Raw genomic sequence first — 19,061 nt, 5'->3', positions numbered from 1 at the left:
AATCTTCTACCTGTAGTGGCACATTACTTCGTTCAACTTGAGGTTACCACCCTCTGTAGGCACTTTATCTTAGATTGTCAGATAAAACAGCATCAGCATCATCATTGATGATGTCATTGTCTATGTCTTTTGGGATATGTGCATGGTCATCAGCAGTGCCTGCAGGATATTAAGGGTGCAGCATACCAAACCTTGCAAATTTCAGTCTTTTAGGTTTTAGATCTTAACCATAATACTCGTTCAATAGACGTTTTTAGTTGTAAATCCTAAAGTAGTTTTTTATTTTTATACTAAAGTAACTTAAAAGACTGGTTTAAAAAAAAAAGAAAAATCTACACTCTCTAAAAATGTAGTACGGTTTGTGCCAGGACAGGCTCATGACAGTCAAGCAACTCGCATTTTCTATGTCTGATCAGAAATGGCAGGCTGGCACATTCAGGATTTTTATTCAGACCAGCAATAAAATTGCCAGCCAGAGTGCGCTGCGCAGATTAACCATCGGCAGCTACAATAGAGCTGGAAACTGATGAGAGGCAGCGAACTCAGAAAGAAAAGACCTCTTTTGTTTAAATTATGCAGATGCAGCCTGGGTGGCAGATATAAGTCTGGAACGCACTTTAGCAGAGTTAAGTATTGGTATTCAGTGATTCAAACATGGGAAAGGTAAGTTTAATACAGGAAGTCTGGGTCAATGATTCCACAGATCTTAATTCAAAATAAGTTCACGCCTGCATAACGAGAACTGCCACCCTAGTGCGTACTGCGTTTTTATCGGCTTGCCGGTAGTTATCAAAAAGGCTGCATATTTATTCTGAACTTTTTGTGGTAAATGTTCTGTCCGTTGACATTAGGTTAGTTATTAATCGTTTTGTGGTAGGAATTAATTGGGGAAAAAGAGAGGCGCTGACGATATCGTGTCTGATTTCCCGAGGGCACGACACCTGTGATTAAACTCACACAAAGCTGAAATGTAGTCGCTTAGTCCTGGTTATCAATACTTCCTCGTTGAAGGTAAGTGACTCAAACAACACAGTTAGAATACTTGGGTCCTGGCTCGACGGCATGGGAGGTTCGCCTCAGATACCTGCAGGAAGTGTTCACATCAGCTGACGCTCTTCTGTCTGTCAATACTTTCACCTATCCAGGGTCACTTTCCAGGGCAAAAAGTGTTAGCTACATCCCCAACTATTTCGACTTTTTGATGGAAATTATGTTATTTATGAATATTGTACATGAGTTGCAGTTTCTTACTTGGGTCAATTTAAAATAATGTTGTGCAATGTGATTTCATCAAGACTCGAAGTGCGCCTTTATCTGAATCCCTGGCGATATTGCGTTGAACGTTTAATTCTATTTTTCAAATGAGAAAATTTGGTTTGCAGTAGACCTTTTTACTTGAGTTCGATATAATTTAAGACTCTACTTCAGAATATACGTGAGAAAAATATAGTATGACGTAAATATAATGTTCAAAATATAGTTCCAAATGGTGTAGATTTGTATTAACTAACTACAATGGTACGATATTTTTGGAAACAATACTCAAGAAATAAATAATTATTTTGTGAGGGATCACTGACAGAATATCGGAAACAAAAATATTGTGCTGGCAGAATACGGAGTCAAAAATATTGATGACCAAAATATTGAGAAGGCAAGTGCAGATAGATAAGAATAGATTTACTATTCTAAGCTCCATGTACCTTGGCGACATATATATATATCATCACGGTACATATTCAAGGAGTTATATATAGTGAAACTTTGGTTACCTATAGACACTTACCTTCACTGAATGTTTGTCCTCGCTATTCTTGACACATTATTTTTTCCCACTGTATTTCTGTTTCCGATACTCTGTCTAACCACCAATGACTTTGCTCCTCACCAATTTCCTTCGTTCAAACACACACGGTATTTCCACTGCAGTTACATTTTATTAATAGAATTCAGATTCTGCAGCCCACAATCTACTGTCCCTCCAGATGCAGTTGAAATTCATAGGAGTGAATCAATTTTTAACACAGCTTTGGAAAATGCTTTGATGCATAGCCTGATATTGTACTTTATTTTACCACAGAGGCGGATCTAAAAGAAACACAGGAGTCATGACTTTCTCTCGCATAGAACATTTAGGGAGTCTCGACATTAGAAATGAGTCCAGTGCTCTGGATAGAGAGATTTGGGGGCACTATCCCTAGCTCCACTGACTGGTACTCTGTGTGCTCAATTACTGGAGCTACAAGAACACACATTGTCAATTAAAGCTTTTTAAATCGAGTATTATTGTCTCATGTATTTTAGTGTGTATGAAAAATCTAGCTATAACATTCTTTTTGTTTATGTTTTTTTGCACGAGTGCTTGTCAGGCAATAAAAGTCAGGATTGTGACAATGAGCTGCTGGAGTTGTTATGATTGCTCAGGATTTCACTATGAACACTAGCCTCACTTTTAATGTCCCTTTGCTTCAGGCTAGTACACCAAATGACTACTGCACAGTGAGGGGAACGACCTGCTTAAAGTGAGAGTATGTTTCTTGCATGGGAGAACCATCTTGCAGAAAACATTTTATAAAGGTCCCCAATATGTAAAATCTTTTTACTGTACAAATAAAATGCATAGTTTTCATAACTGCACCAGATTGCACAATACCATATTGTACTTCACTAGAGGTCTATTAAAACATTCCTTTTGAATTGCACTACTAACTTTCTATTCTTGTTGTGTTGCTAATAATTGTTCCCTGTTTAGGAGGAAATCTTTACATGACCACATTTTAGAATACGTCTGTGTGCCACTGATAATGTCAGGCATGTGATGCAAAACAAAATTTGCTTTTCAAAATTAGAATGCGTAGCCTATAAATGTTTTACCTGCCCACTCAAGATCCCACTCAAGATCATCAGAAAATATTGAACTCAACAATACTAACAATATTTTTCATTCTGCAGATAATCTTCTATGAGGACAAGAACTTCCAGGGTCGCTCTTATGAGTGCATCTCAGATGCTTCTGATCTCCACCCATACTTCAGCCGATGCAACTCCATCCAAGTTGAAAATGGCAACTGGATGATCTATGAATGCCAAAACTATTCTGGACTCCAGTACTTCTTGAGACGGGGAAAATACCCTGAGTTCCAGCAGTGGATGGGTTTGAATGACTCCATCAGATCATGTCGCTTGATCTCACCAGTAAGTTATTTCTTTTGTAGCAATTGTGATCAGTTTTTCTATTCCTAATATCCACTTGGTGTGAGTGCTAGGGAGGAGGTAAAAAAGGGAATGGTGATATTTTATAAAATACATTTAAAGTCTCTTTTTGCCATCGTAGCATCTCAGGGATGGAATTATTTCAGAATTGACACTGAAAGATATCTGAGGATTAGTTTTGGACATGGATCTGATGCCGGAGATTACAGAGTCTACATTAGGACTATTTTCACATGGGCGTAGAAGGATCTAGACTGGAGAGTACAATTGTTTGCAACATTTTCTACTGAAAGGTCTCCTAATAATCTAATGCAAATATATAAAGGTTATTATGTATATGTAGTAGCTATATGCTTTGCACCAGTACATATTGTACTGGTGCTCAGATTTTTAACACTGGCTTTCATTCTCCACCAGAATTCAATTAAGTCTGTGTGTGTGATATGGAAAGCCTCTTCTCAGCATTATCTCATTTTGTTTTCTTAGTGGATACATATCCCCAGTAGGCCCTCAAATACCTACGTAGAAAAGCTAAAGCTAACCTCTTGTGATTACCTGCTTCACTTTTGGTCGTGGTCGTAAATGTGGACCCACGTTCTGGTTTCAAATTTTGTTCTTTAGCAGACACTCTCTACTACGGTTAACACAATTATTTATGGTTTATACTGACATCTGAAATGTCCTTCTTTTCCTTCATACTAGCAGAAAGTACGGTAGAACCTCTAAGCTATGGGGCCATGTTTATAGAATAGCAAAAAGAACAATTGATGGACAGAATGCAGAACAATGTCATACATTCACCCCAGTACAGAGATCTGGGCCTAAATCCATCGTTTTTTTGCTCACCATGCCATTCCAGTTTGGACCCAGCCATATGTAAATCAATCTTGACCCTGCGCCCAATGGGAACAGTCCAGCCCGAACTGCCAGGCCAGGTCCTACCTGGACTGGAAACAAGCATCCTAGGACCGGTTTCGGGTTTTTAGCCCTCATCAGCCAAGATAGCTTGACTCCAGTGGCATGCGGACCCACATCTGGGCATGCCAGTCCCACTCGGGGTGACAATTGCAAAAAGAACAGTTGATGGACAGAATGCCAAACAATGTCATACATTCTCCCCAATACAGAGATCCGGGCCAAAATCCAGTGTTTTTTCTCACCATGCCATTCCAGTGTGGACCCAGGCATATGCAAATCAGTCATGACCCTGTGACCAATGGGAACAGTCCAGCCCGAACTGCCAGGCCAGGTCCTCCCTGGACTGGAAACAAGTATCTTAGGACCGGTTTTGGGCTTTCAGCCCTCATCAGCCAGGATAGCTTGACTCCAGTGGTATGGAGAGCACGGGACCCACATCTGGGCATACCTGTCCCACTCGGGGTGACAATTGTAAAAAGAACAATTGATGGACAGAATGCCGAACAATGTCATACATTCACCCCAGTAGAGAGATCTGGGCCTAAATCTGTTGTGTTTTTTGCTCACCATGCAATTCCAGTTTGGACCCAGCCATATGCAAATCTGTCTTGACCCTGCGCCCAATGGGAACAGTCTCCTAGTGGCATTTAATTTACAAGCTCTGGGTACACAGGGTACGATATACTAGGGGCCTACAGGTGATTTAAAGATGCAATTCTTGGATTTGACAATTGTACATGTTTTAGAGCTCAGAGCACATGCACAGGTGTCTGGTTAGCAAGGCCCCACTGCAACAAAGTAGAAAAACCAGCAGCATCAATACAAAAACTGGGGGTGATCATGCAAAAAGAGACATTTTCTTACAAAAATATTTAACGATATAGAACCACAGATTGAAGCCCAAAAAATAATCAAACATGCAATGGTGATCTCTCACACATGCTGTTTCTTGTTTGCCCTCCTTCAGCCTATTTAATGCACTTTCTACACATCAAATTATTTGAAGTGATAATGAAGGCAATCAAGCTGACTTAAATGGAGTTCCCAATCTGGCTAGTAACTCTTGTTAGGGTTGAAAATGGACTTTTGAGATGTGCGGTAAAGGCCCTATGGGCCAAGTACTACCTGTCATTGGAAAACAGAGAGGTAATAAGGAATTAATGCAGAAATCAGTGGAGAAACACTATTTTCTGTAATGCCAGAAATAGAGTTTTTAACTTGGGATACGGGAACTCCAACCAACTCAATGAACCAACTCTGGTTAGATTAAAACACAGTTCTAAGAACATTTCTGGTAGTTATGACACAAGCAGAAGATCATGCTAAATTCAAGCAGTACCATCAATTTAAAAGTAAAGAACACAACACAATAACATTCCCAAACCAATGTAGACAAGTAGAGGGAAATGTAATGAACAACAATACACCAAAATTACCAAAATAGGTGAAAAGCAATTAGAGATATGATTTTTTAAACCTTTTTTTTTTTTTTAGGAAAAAAGCACATAGAAAACATCAAGCACTATGGGAAAACAACAGTTAGTTATGAACTGGGACCTAGGCACATTTCAAACCAACCACAAGGTTGGTTAACCCAAGTGAGTTGTCCTGGACAATGGTTCCACCTTCAAACATAAGGCCTGATTTAGATCTTGGTGCGACTGGTCCCACTGTCGATATTTCAGCCTGTTTTCCAGCCCGCCGCCTTGGCGGTCACCCACTCGATTTCGAAGTTAGCTGTTCAGCGGAGGGACAACCAATGTAGTACCACCCCCCCAGGCCTCCTGATGCAACTGCTTAAAGCATGAGAGGGGGTCCCTTTAAAGCAAGAAAGTGACGGCAGTCATTTTCATGACAAATAACTTTCAGCCTCTGTTTTACCAGGATGCCTCCCAAGACAATCGTTGGGGGGCACTGCTGCATGCGTCTCTTTAGCTTCCTCCACAGTCCACGATGACAGGGAGAAGAAGATCAGCCTGCTATGGTCTCGACCAGTACAACAATGAATCCGACTCTAGGCTGCACACATTTCAGTTTGTCAGTCTCATCTAGGGGGAAGACCTGGAAAATAGATCCTGTAGGAATAATATAAGGGTCCTTGGCATTCCTGAAGGTGCTGATGGGGATGATTCACGAAGGTACATCGTACATCTCTTCAGGGAATCTTTTTCTTCACTTAATGATTAGGGCATGGACAGCATGATTCAGAGGGCTCACTGCTTTTCATTTCGTTCACCTAAGGAGGGCTTGCTGGCCCATTATTCACAGGCTATTTTGATTTATTTTATTTGGGTAACTTTCTGTTGCAGCAAGAAATCTTCAGGGCAGCCTGACCTAGGTCCCCAATCAAATCCTGCGGGGTTGAGTTTTTTTTTCACTCGGATTTCTGTCATGAGACAGTGGTCAGGCAGTGGCAGGTACAGGAACATATATCTGCCCTCCATAAACTTGGGGTAACAGTTTTTTTAATGGAACCTGCCACATTGAGTATTCGGTATAAGAGCCAAATGTATTTTTGCTTTGACGCTTCAAAAGTTATAGATATTTTGCAGGAATGAAGGCCAGTGTAGTAATGCGTAATTGTAGTGTCCTTATTGACTGGATACAGACTTTTTCTAGCTGGCTTCATGAGAAATCACCCTGATTTATGGTGATTTTCTTTTCATCTCTATTTTCTTCTCATGTGTCCTCATGTGTATTTCATTTCTCTTCTATCTTCTCCATACATTGGTTGGAGACCCTCTCGGGTTGGGTGGGGGATTGTTCTCCACAGTAGCTTGCAGGATCCAATATCTTTTCTGTTTTTTTGGGGGGGTGTGGGGATGGCCCTTTTATGGGGCTTTGGTATGGGGCAGGAGACCTGGGTGGGGTGGTAGTGTGGAGAAGGTTTCTCACAGAGGTGTGGACTTGGGTCACAATGTCGGTATAGATGTTTGCATTAGAATAAGGAGTGGATGCTGGCAGGAGCGTGGGGAAAACATGAACATTTGGTGAAAAATAGTTGTCTTATGATCATATACAGAGATCAAATGCAGTGATGGGGTCTGTCTCCTTTGTCCAATACAAGATGCGTCTGGCCTAGGAGTGACTCTGACAATGGCTAACAGTACTAAGGGTCATCACCGGCACATTCATATTCTTTCATGGAATGTAAATGGGATCAAAATGCCCCATACATGTAAATTAATCAAGGAGGAATTGTTTTATTTGGGCCCGCATATCATTTGCCTACAGCAGAATCATCTTACCAAATAGCAATCTGTGCTATTGGATGACCTGAGTTATTGATTGAGTGCATTTTACCACCTGCTTCACCTCTGCTCAGATGAGAGTAGGCCTCCTGGTTCAGAACAAGAACTACGCTTTGGCAGGGCATAATGAGAATCCTAATGGTCGATTGATTATCATGACATTTATCTGGGATAACATTCAATTAACTCTGTGTATTGTTTATTGCTCAATGAGGATGACCCTGTGGTTTATACTGGTCTGCTGGTGGAGCTGCATCAGTGGCCTGACCCAGTGATACTCTGTGGTGATTTTAATGTTGTTGTTCATCCTGGTTCTGACTCTTCATGTAGTGTTAAACTGAGTATGGCTCCTATAGTCAAGCTACATCTTAGGGATGCTTTGAGAAAATTAATGGCATCCTACGCACTAATCGATGTCTGGCCGAACTATCATTCTAAGGAGCCCTCGTTTACTTTCTGGACAGCCCCTCACCACTGATGTTTGTGGATTGATATGCTCCTTGCCAGTTACTCTCTATTACCCCTCCTTCTTATCCAACTGAATCCAAAGAGTGATCTCTGATCATAATCCATTATCTCTGTTTCTTTCAGTGGAATGGCCATTTCAGACTTATTGGTCTGGCACCTGGACTTTTGATACGAAGATTTTATTTGATGATGAATAGATCTATTTCTTGAATAAGTAACTAAGGGAATATCTGGAGTTTAATGTTGGTTCTGCCTCTACATTGATGGTATGGGATAGGCTTCAAGTGTGTTGCAGAGGGTCTACTATAAAATATTCATAGTTTCTGAGAAAGGAGCAGTGCAAGATTGAGGGTCATATACGGCCTTCCTTTGATCATATGGAATGTCACTTGGCACAGAGTGTAATTAACCAGGGCAGAGAAATGTTCTTATCAATCTTAGATCAACTCACAACTGCTCAGGCCACCCTTTAGGGAGAGACTTTGGGACAGGTCAGTTAAGAAGATTTAAGCTAAACAATGAACTACTTTTGAAAATAACTAAGAGATGGGGCAAATACTGTCCTTCCTGTTCAGGATAGAGCTAGCACAAATACGATTCAGAAAAGTCTAATGATTAGATAAAACAGGTGCACAACCCAGTACTTATTCAGGAAGAATGCTGTAGCTTTTATCAGAGGCTATATCTGGAGGATTGGGATGCCATCGAACATTTTATCAGCATGTACTATCATCGTGAGCTGATTGGGGTACAGCGGTCTAGGTTGGATAATCCAATAATGCTGCTTGAAATTGAGACCGCAGTCAGACAACTCGCCAGGGGTAACATGTCCGGTTCAGATCGAATACCCCTTGAGTTTTATGCAGCCTTTTTACCTTTCCTTGCACCTCTTCTATGTGACCTCTTTAACTCTTTTGAGTCTCTTGGAGAGATGCCTGAATCATGGTCAGAGCCAAACATTGTATGATTCCTTAGAAAGGGAAAGACCCTACGTTGTTAGGGCCATATCAACTGATTTTGTTGATTACCGTTGATTCTAAAATCTATACCCGGATCTTGGTCAATAGATTATCTTCTGTGATCTTGGGCTTGGTTGATTAGAACGAGCATGGGTTTATACCAGATATAGACACTACCGCTCATACTAATACAGCTATTACTTCCTTGGAAAGTGGGTTGGATGAATGGGGCCCGTTCACATGATACTTGATGCAGAAAAGGCATTTAACTGGGTCTCCTATGGCTAGTTATGAGAGCTTTTGGCCTTGGCCCCCGGTTCATCAACTGGGTACAGCAGCTGTATAAAAGTCTTGTGTTTAGTTACTCTTTCAGACCCTATAATGATCACCACGGGTACTCTGCAAGGGTGTCCTTTGCCACCACAGCTGTTCGCACTATCTATCGAGCCTTATTCAGGCTTTGAGAGTGTCTTAGGAGATTCACCCACTGCAAATAGATTGGATGGAGCTTAAGGTCTTTGCCTACGTGGAAAATTTGAAAATTTTGACTTCTTCCCCCGCTATTGCTTTAACTGAAATAAACACAATTACAAATAAATGTAGGGCTGTATTGGGATATAAGCTTAATATCGATAAGACCCAGGCTTTGAACAATATCTCTGGTTTGGGATAAGACAGGTGTTGGGTACCCTCAGCAATATATCTTGGGGTTCAATTATCACTAAAAATGACAGATTTAATTGAGCTCAATTATGGTCAACTTTTTGCAAGGACAGTAGAGACCTTTGATAAGTGGAATAGATTACATCTGTGGATAATTGGGAGATGTAGCCTTAATAAAATGATTCCATTATCTCACTATATCTATCTTTCAGGTGTATAGCTCCCTATCTCTAGAAAAGTATTTTTCATAAGATAAAGGCATCCTGCCAGAAATTAATCTGGAGCTCACGCAAACCTAGGTCCGAGATACAGTGCCTTAACTGTCATGGGAGAGTGGGGGTCTCTCCCTACCTGATCTTCGGGTGTACTACCTTGCTGCCTTTATTACCATATTAGTCAAGATTCTTGGTAGGGAGTCATTGTTCCTGGGGCACTTATTTCCAGAGTATTCACAGTGGGGTGACTTTATTGCTCCTCATGTTGGTAGCATTGATACGGTCTACTTTAAAAGGACTAGGTTTAAGACCTTGTGGGTGTATCTTTCCATCTGGTCTTATTTTAAAAAGATGGTATAGTTTATTACTCTGTATAACAAGTATACATATTTGGGTTATAATCCTGATTTGCCTCTGCAGATACGTGTGGGTTTTTTTAATGCTGGGAAGGCTCCTAACTAAATATATGACATTACAATGCAAAAAATTACAACGCATGCTTTTACAACGCGGTATTTACATTGCAGCTACCATTACATCGCATGATTTTACAATGCGGTTTTTACATTGCAACTACCATTACATCGCATTATTTTACAACGCATGCCATTACAACTCATTTTCAAAAACTACCATTACAAAGCATTCTATTGCAACGCATAACAATCCAACGCATACCATTAAAACGCATAATACTTTTATGACAACAGTGGGGTAAGTGTTGGATAGTGTAGGGGTAAAAATGACTATTCCCACTCCAGTGAGTGCAACAGTAGGGAAAGTGTTGGATAGTGTAGGGGGTGAAAATTACTATTCCTATGTACCCCAAAACCCATGCTCACCCTAAAACTAAATAATCTCCATTACTTACCTTATAATGCGATGGAATAGCATTCGTTGTAATGGTTTGAGTTGGAATGGCATGCGTTGAGTGACATGCGTTGTAATGGTATGCATTTGGCATGCGATGCAAAGGCAGTTGCGTTGTAACAAGTGCATTGTTAAGGTAGTGCGTTGTAATGACTGCGTTGTAATGGATGTTTCCCCTCCTAACACCTTACATCAGGGCAATTATTTGAGTGTGGCACTCTCCTCTCTTATGAGATCCTGTAACAACAGCTTTCCCTCCTCATGCTGGATTCTTTCTGTATTTCCAGGTTCAGCATATCTTAGGCAATATAAAATCAGAAGACGTCTGTTTGTGCTCCAAACAGTTTTCTGGATTACATGATGAAAGGTCCCCTCAAGGGAAATGTGAGCCTTGCCTACAAAACGATTTCTTTAGCTGAGGTGAGCCAGAGTGGAGCCAGCACCTCAGAGAGGAGATAAACTCAGATGATTTTAGGCAAACAAACGTGCTGGGACATTGCGTTTTGAATGTTTCGAGGGTCAAAGCTCATCATTTTAAGCTCATCAATGATCTTCATTTTATGCCCTATCATCTCTATGTTATGAAGGTCGGACAAGATGCAAAATGCTTCAGATGTAGGGGTGAGCTGGCAGAAGCTGTGCATATCTTTGTCGCTTGCCTGTGAGTTAAATTCATTTGGGATTCAATAAGGGGAAAGCACTACTTTTCAGGCTAATGTGGTTTGGTATCTCAAGTTACTAGTATTAGGACATTCCTCTGCAATTTCATTAAATCTAGCAGGGATATATTTTTTGCAATATGATTGGCAAGATTGGTGCTGGTCCGACATTGGCTTCCCAAGGAGGCCCCAAGTCCAATGCTCTGCTGGCATGAATTTCTGAATACCGGCTTTTTAAAAAAGTTTCTCTAATAGTCAATGGTAAGCATAGGACCAGGTTAAGGAGAATCTGAGACCCAATGAGGGGGTGCCTAGCCATTTTTGGGCTTATCATGGCTGGTCATGACCCCTTCTCTTCATCAAGACTCTTTTGTTTGTTCTGTAATAGTTTGTTAATCAGACACACCCTGTATTTTATATTGACCTTTATAGTATTTTGTTTCTTGGTTTTCTTATTTCTCTGATGGTGGTGTGTGCTTTTCTCAGATTGGGATTTTATTTAGCTCAATGTGTGTATTCCCCATGGAATTAAAACTTACTCCAATAAAAAAAACAAGAAAACTGTTGACCTCTGAGTCTTTAACTCTCCCAATCAACCAAAGATTTGTTTTACAGTTCATGAGGTGTGATGAGTAGCTGAACTGGTATTAAGTCTGGCAGCCTACAATGCATTTTTACAAGATACTTTTATGCTCAAGTTATCAAAAATCTGATTTCAACCTTAAGTCAGATTTTAAAAACTAGGCAGAAAATAACTTTGAAACTGCTTTCTAGCTCTCTTTTAAGCAGAGGTGGAAAACAAAGATCTTAATCCCACCTAAGCCTTTCATGAAAAAGCCTAGCCTGGCCTACAATGTGAAATAGCAATTGCCTTTTATTTAGAGGGTATATCAACTATTTTTATTTTTATTTATTAGCTTGCTGTCCTCTATGTGCATTTTAATTGTGATTTATAAATATATAAAAAGTAGGCTTTATCTACATAGCAAAAGCAGTTTTCTCTGCCATGTGCACTCAAGCTGCAGTCTGCCAAAGCACAGTGTTGCTTGTGGAAGAAATATGTTTTGTCACATATGTGGGTGGTATAAATATATATTGTAGCCCATATATGCCATTCCCATGCCATAGGTGTCCTTTAGATACCATTTACAATGGACTTACAGGGAAAGTTAAATAGGCCAAATAGGAAGGTCCATCACACTGCATGCATTTTAGAGGGAATGCATAGGCATTTTACTTCTGTTAAGTAGTGGTAAAGTGCTCAGAATCATAAAAACAGAAAATTGGGTGCAGAAAAAGGCAAACAATCTGGGGTGGCGCTGCAGAAAAAGATGAATTTGCTATATGTAATAATTACCCATTCCAAAGAGGATTTCTCATAATGCTGTGGCAATTCTGCAACCTAGAACTACCTAGGTCCTCAGAATTAGAATTTGGGATACTTCAGAATTAAATACCGCAGTGTGCACAGTTTTTATTTATAACCATTCTGATATCAAGCATGATGACATTGTATTTAAAAATCCATTTAAAAACATGTGTATAAATGCAGGATTGAAGTGGCTGAATATCCCTGATGTTTTTTCTGTTTTTTGTTCTTGCTTTTTTTTAGTACCGAGGTTCTCACAAGGCAAGGGTGTACGAACGAGAAGACTTCAAAGGTCATATGCTTGAGCTGGTTGAAGACTGTGCATCTCTCTATGAGCACTTTCAATACCACGAGGTGCAATCCTGCAACATCTTAGAAGGTTCCTGGATCTTCTATGAACAGCCAAACTATCGAGGCAAACAGTACCTGCTCAAGCCTGGAGAATATAGGCGATACACCAATTGGGGGGCCATGAATGCCAAAGTTGGCTCCATACGACGCATCATTGATGTGTATTAAATACTGAGCTTTGTTGTTCAACCTTGAATATTAGCGTTCAACCTAAATAAACCCTGTGACTTTAGGTAATCCATTTTTCCAGTGTTTACTTCCTTGTGAGAAAGTGATTTGTTAGTTGGGGTGAATTAGAGTCTACCACAAACGATAAAGTCATTATCTTCTTAGGTTCAGTCAAAAGTTTCAGTAACTTAAATCTGAGCTCAACTCCTGGTAGCTATGGCACAGAGTAGACAGGCTTAACTTCACAAAAATGTATAACTCATTTAGAAATAATAAAACAGTTGAAATGTAAAACCCAATAAATATCAAACTTCAAAATGTAAATACGCAAAATGACACCAAAGGACAATTTTTTTTAAAGATTTACGTGAAAGAAGTACCAAGAAAGAGTAAAGTGCCAATGGTAGTCAATAGATGTGATAGGTGCAATTTTAGTCCAATGACAATTGAGCCCGGGATGAATACATCAAATGGTTTGCTCCTGGTGAAAGTATTTTTTTGGGGGGAGTTTTATATAGTGATAACTAGATCTGAAGGTATTAGAGTGCTTTACATGAGCAACTGTTGTGTTACAGACGGACACATTCATTTTTGCACAGGGAGATTAAGTGATTTGCCCAGAATCCCAGGATGTTGAGCATCCCTGCTGAGGCTCGAACCCGGATCCCCAGCTTCAAGGTCGACCTCCCTAGCCCTTAAACCACATCCTCTCCCCTAAGTGTTGAAGTCGCAATGTAAAAAAAAGATTTAAGTCCCACTGGTCTGGAGGAATCATTTAAAAAAAAAAATCCAAACATCCACAGGACTATGTAGCTAAGCCTGCAGAACCGCAGGAGAGGCCCTTAGAGACTCACAGCTTGTCAGAGACAGGCCAACTGCAGAGTCCAGTCCAGGTCCAATTGCTACTGGTCAGCTAGCCACTTTAGGGAAAAGCCTCCTTGCAGCTTGTGGTGTACCTGCAGCCACACAGGACGGCAGCCAAACGACCATTAGAGTCCACTTATTTGTCCTGGGAGCAAGTAGGAGCAGTCCCAGCCCTTCAGTTCTCCTCTCAAACAAGAGGTACAGTTGTCCTTCTATTCTTCCACAGCTTCAGAAATTATTCTCCTGGACTACTGGGATGCCCTGGGGAGCCATATTCATGCCTCCTGAAATTAGCCACTGGATGGGGATAACTCTTGAACACTCAACTAACCGATTGGGTGAGAGTTTGTGTGGGTAACCCTGCCCACTATTCAGTAGTTCCTGTTTGCCTTACTGCAAATAGTCCCAAAATTCCATGCCTCAGGGCATTTTCAAGGTGGTGAAAGTCTTCGCCACACCAAACTTGAGTTATGAGGCTTGTGGATGTGTTGGGGAGAGAACTATGGAAATCACTAGTGTTTTCCCATATCTAACACTAAACTCTAGTTTGAAGCCAGCCCTACATCCACAACAAACTAGGAGACAGGAGTCTGGTAGGACAAATGCATGGTCCCCCATCACCCAGCCTTATACAAGAATTGTCTTGGCATCATGGCATCCAGTTTTCTTCCTTTGAGATGCACTAAAGTGTTACATGTGGCTCGAACAGACCTGTCAGGTAGGATTTTACACTGTGGTGTCAACCGGATGCCCACAACCCCTATCTAGAATATTCTGCAGAGTTTAGCAGAGTCAGAGTGCACATTCAGATTAATCTTTTGTGTAGCTCCTGGTAGGAATTTGACACATTGTTCACACTTCATTCAAGGCCGAGGACAGGCTGGGAGTTGGCACAGTCTATTGCTAACTAGCATTCTGAAAGCTCAGGCAGGTAAAGGGCAACTTTGAAAAAACTTACAGTTTCTTAATATTTATTACAAATCCGACTTCAACATTGAATGGGATATTTAATAACAAAATAGTGGTTTAAATATTTTCCATCAGGTCCCTTTCCTGGAATACCAGATTAGCATTTTAGTCTGTACTCTATTTTTCCACATAGGACAGTCAGGCCTACCACAGTGAAAAATGCTTTTAGGGATTTGTCACTTTAGGGACATGTTAACATTTATTTTCTGAAGCTCACACTTTTAAATACTATGAGCCCTACCTTGTGGGTGAAGGGCCTACATAGGGGTGCATGTTCTACAAACCGAAAAACCACTATGGTGATTTGATTCAAACAAACATTGGCAAAGCCAATGGATCTTCAATGTGATATTCAATAGTACAAGCCATTTGTGGCTGTCCCAGTCTCTCTTGTATCAGTAGCACATGGGTGTAACACTACAGGCTTCTATTAGTTCCTGTTGATTTTGAACTCTTTTTCTTAAACAGCCTACAAGAGATAACAAGTGTGTTTTATTACTGCACAGTTTGTGTTTCACTTAGGAAAATCTTAATAAAAACAAATTTAATTGTTTATAAGCAAATAAGCTTGTTCAATACTCTTTAATGGCAGCGAGAGCTCTGGCAAGCCTATAGCAAAACATTGAAGATTTATATACATTATGTGCATACCACAAATCCTTCTACAATCCCAACTACTTAATTTCTAGTCTAACTGAAACGTAATTCCTTGTTAGTATTACATTCTCGCAATGGTTTCAGTTATTGCTGCCTTATTCTTTAATTGGCAAGCCAGGGTTCATAAAGACTCACCTAATACTGAAGCAGTTTTAATTTTTATTGTTAGAATCCATATACTTTACAAAACTTTATGAAACATGCTTATGTTGCAGAATGCTTGTTTCTGAAACATGAGTAATGGGAGCTAAACATAAAATATGGTTTTAGCATAAAGGGAGTGTTTCTAACGTGGTGGCGACAGTACAGCAAGGTATTGGAAGGACATCTTCAGCACTACGATCCTTCATACAACAAATTCAGACCACATATCACTTGCTCAGTCCCAAACATTGTTCTTTCATTCTCATGGAAACATACAAATAATCCCTGCCACATAGTGAAAACAATACAATTCAGTCAGTCATGATAACTTTATTTCGCCACTTCAAGTGACATAAAAAGTATTCTACAGTAATCGGTCAATAACATTAAAAACATATCAAATATCAAGTTGCATACAAATACATAAAACCATATTATAAAATACACATAAAAGATAGAATAAATAACATAATAAAAACAATAATTCATATAGGTCATTACTCCTGTTATATGTACATTAAGTCATATAGAATTTATTTTCTCCTCCTTATAGCCGTCAACAAAAATGAAGCTATATTATAAAAGACAAAAGGGTTTGGCAAAAGTTGGAGATAATATAAGGCTGGACGGCATTGTTTAAAACTAAGTTTACATAAAAGTTGCAGCAAAACAATTCATACATTGTGTGAATTGTACGGTGCGTACCCCCAGCACTACGCGCTGGGGGTACGCACCGTACATACACGGGTGGGGGTACGACTCGAACGTACATGGGGGGGTTCGACTCGAACGTACACGGGGGGTACGCACCATACATACACGGGTGGGGGTACGACTCGAACGTACAGGGGGGGGTTCGACTCGAACGTACACGGGGGGTACGCACCGTACATACACGGGTGGGGGTACGACTCGAACGTACAGGGAGGGTTCGACTCGAACGTACACGGGGGGGTTCGACTCGAACGTACACGGGGGGTACGCACCGTACATACACGGGTGGGGGTACAACTCGAACGTACAGGGGGGGGGTTCGACTAGAACGTACACGGGGGGTTCGACTCGAACGTACACAGGGGGTACGCACCGTACATACACGGGTGGGTGTACGACTCGAACATACAGGGGGGGGTTCGACTCGAACGTACACGGGGGGTTCGACTCAACCGTACACGGGGGGTACGCACCGTACATACACGGGTGGGGGTACGACTTGAACGTACAGGGGGGGTTCGACTCGAACGTACACGGGGGGTTCGACTCGAACGTACACGGGTGGTACGCACCGTACATACACGGGTGGGGGTACGACTCGAACGTACAGGGGGGGTTCGACTCGAACGTACACGGGGGGGTTCGACTCGAACGTACACGGGGGGTACGCACCGTACATACACGGGTGGGGGTACGACTCGAACGTACACGGGGGGGTTCGACTCGAACGTACACGGGGGGGTTCGACTCGAACGTACAGGGGGGGTTCGACTCGAACATACACGGGGGGTTCGACACGTACACGGGTGTACATACAGGGGGGTTCGGCACGTACGTACTGGGGCTGGGGGGGGGGTCAGCGCATACGTACGGGGGCTGGGGGGGGTCGGCGCATACGTACGGGGCTGGGGGGGTCGGCGCGTACGTACGGGGGCTGGGGGGGTCGGCACATACATACGGGGGCTGGGGGGGGGTCGGCGCGTACATACAGGGGCTGGGGGGGTACGGTGCGTACCGGGCCACCTACTCTGGTCGATTCGCGCCGTACTTCGCTTTTCCGGCACTTTTTGGGTGCCGTGAAAATATTGCCGTCCGGACTGCTGTCGGTTCGAATCGTAATTCCTGGGTCGTGAAACGCTGCCTGAAAGCGTACCGACGTCACGTCGCAGCATTCCCGGATCACATTCGTATGTATATTTTCGTCGGTCGGTGTTTTTTACGATTCGTACGGAAATGGTGTTTCCGTGCGAATCGTAATTCCATGTTTGTAAAGTTTTACGACCGGGTACGGGGAAAACGCTCCGAGCGACGGTTCGTACCCGGTTTTTACCGGATCGTAATCGGCACCTTTGTGTGGAAAAATAGTTGGGCCCATGTATAGGTCTTTTTGCAAAGCAGTGCACCAGGAAACACACTCAAATTCGGGTGGTGCTTACTAAAATAAATAGGACAATATCAACAGAGGGCAGCCAAAAGTCCATTCTCTGGTTTGCAAACAATTGATCATGCAGACATCTGTGCAGCTCATCGAGACATAAAACAGTATGAAAGGAGAAAACATTGGGTGTGCATGAAAAGAAAACTCAACCGTGAAACTGGGTATAAAAAATTATATAAAACGTATTTCAGATGTATCTGAGGTCACAGTCTAGTGCATTGAAGGTAGAAATGCATTCTAAATCTTATGACTCATGCCTGGGTATTTTGTGATAGCTCTTGTATCCTTTGTTCTATTTCTAATGGCTGCATTTTAATAGTACATCACAATTCAGTGACATTATTTTGAAGTTTCGCCCACTGCAGCATAGGCAATACATTGACTGCCTTGTTCTGAATGCTGCAGGAATACTGGGATCAGGTGCAAATACTATTTGTGATTGATCCAGTACTGTGAGCTGTGTAATAATGATGTCAATAAAACCCATATGTCAAGGATTAAATTAGCATTTTCACCCATGAATTAAGAGTGAGAAAGTACATCTATAGTCAACCACTCATGTGTATCCTGTGCAAAAAGCACGTTTTCCAGATGTCCACTAGCACAGATAAGATAAAAGGCTTTGTGAATTTGTGGGGTTGGTATTATCTGTAATTTCCTGTGACACGTTTACAAGAGCAGCAGTGTAATACGGTATTACAAGACATCATGAAGTAATAGAGTGTGTGGGTGGCATGCCCCAGAAGTTGGAGGAAATTAATTCAAGCATTAGTTCTGTTTTGTTCGGGGTTCTGGAGGAGGCAGCTGGGGCTCTGACACTCTAGGAACCAGGCTCCTGTTTCAAGAAGAAACATCGCTAACCGGCACAAGGAGGATGATTCAGCAAAGGGACACAAAGCTTGGGGCGAAAGGACCACATGAATGCTCACAATTTTATATGCCCCAAAACACCACGAATAACATTCAAAAGCGGGAAAACTGAACCCAAAGGACAACATTGAGGCAGAACTTATTAAAAGGTGCAAACAGTATTGTTACATTTTACCAAATGTAGATGCGTATGGGCTGTCATGGCTAATCAAACAACACAGGAAGACTATCAAAAATACTAAACTGGTGGGTGTATGGTTACGCTTTTACATCCATCACATTTGGGTGTAATTTCCATGGA

At 41.5% G+C, this 19,061-nt stretch overlaps 1 protein-coding gene across 1 annotated transcript; it reads left to right on the top strand.

Moving 5' to 3' along the window:
• The first annotated feature begins 648 nt into the window (after positions 1-648).
• On the top strand, positions 649-13,126 carry LOC146858126 (gamma-crystallin D-like). Its single transcript, XM_085646890.1, has 3 exons — positions 649-663; positions 2,953-3,195; positions 12,829-13,126. Exons 1-3 carry the CDS (start codon positions 655-657, stop codon positions 13,102-13,104), a joined length of 528 nt encoding a protein of 175 aa, XP_085503016.1. The 5' UTR covers positions 649-654; the 3' UTR covers positions 13,105-13,126.
• Positions 13,127-19,061: the final 5,935 nt, after the last annotated feature.

This window comes from Triturus cristatus, chromosome 3_2 (genome assembly GCF_964204655.1).
Source record: "Triturus cristatus chromosome 3_2, aTriCri1.1, whole genome shotgun sequence".
NCBI classification, from domain to species: Eukaryota; Metazoa; Chordata; class Amphibia; order Caudata; family Salamandridae; genus Triturus; species Triturus cristatus.
This window is presented reverse-complemented; position numbering and strand designations above follow the sequence as displayed.

Coding starts and splice junctions, on each gene's coding strand:
- LOC146858126 (XM_085646890.1), top strand. Junction 3,196..12,828: donor CATGTCGCTTGATCTCACCA/GTAAGTTATTTC, acceptor GCTTTTTTTTAG/TACCGAGGTTCTCACAAGGC.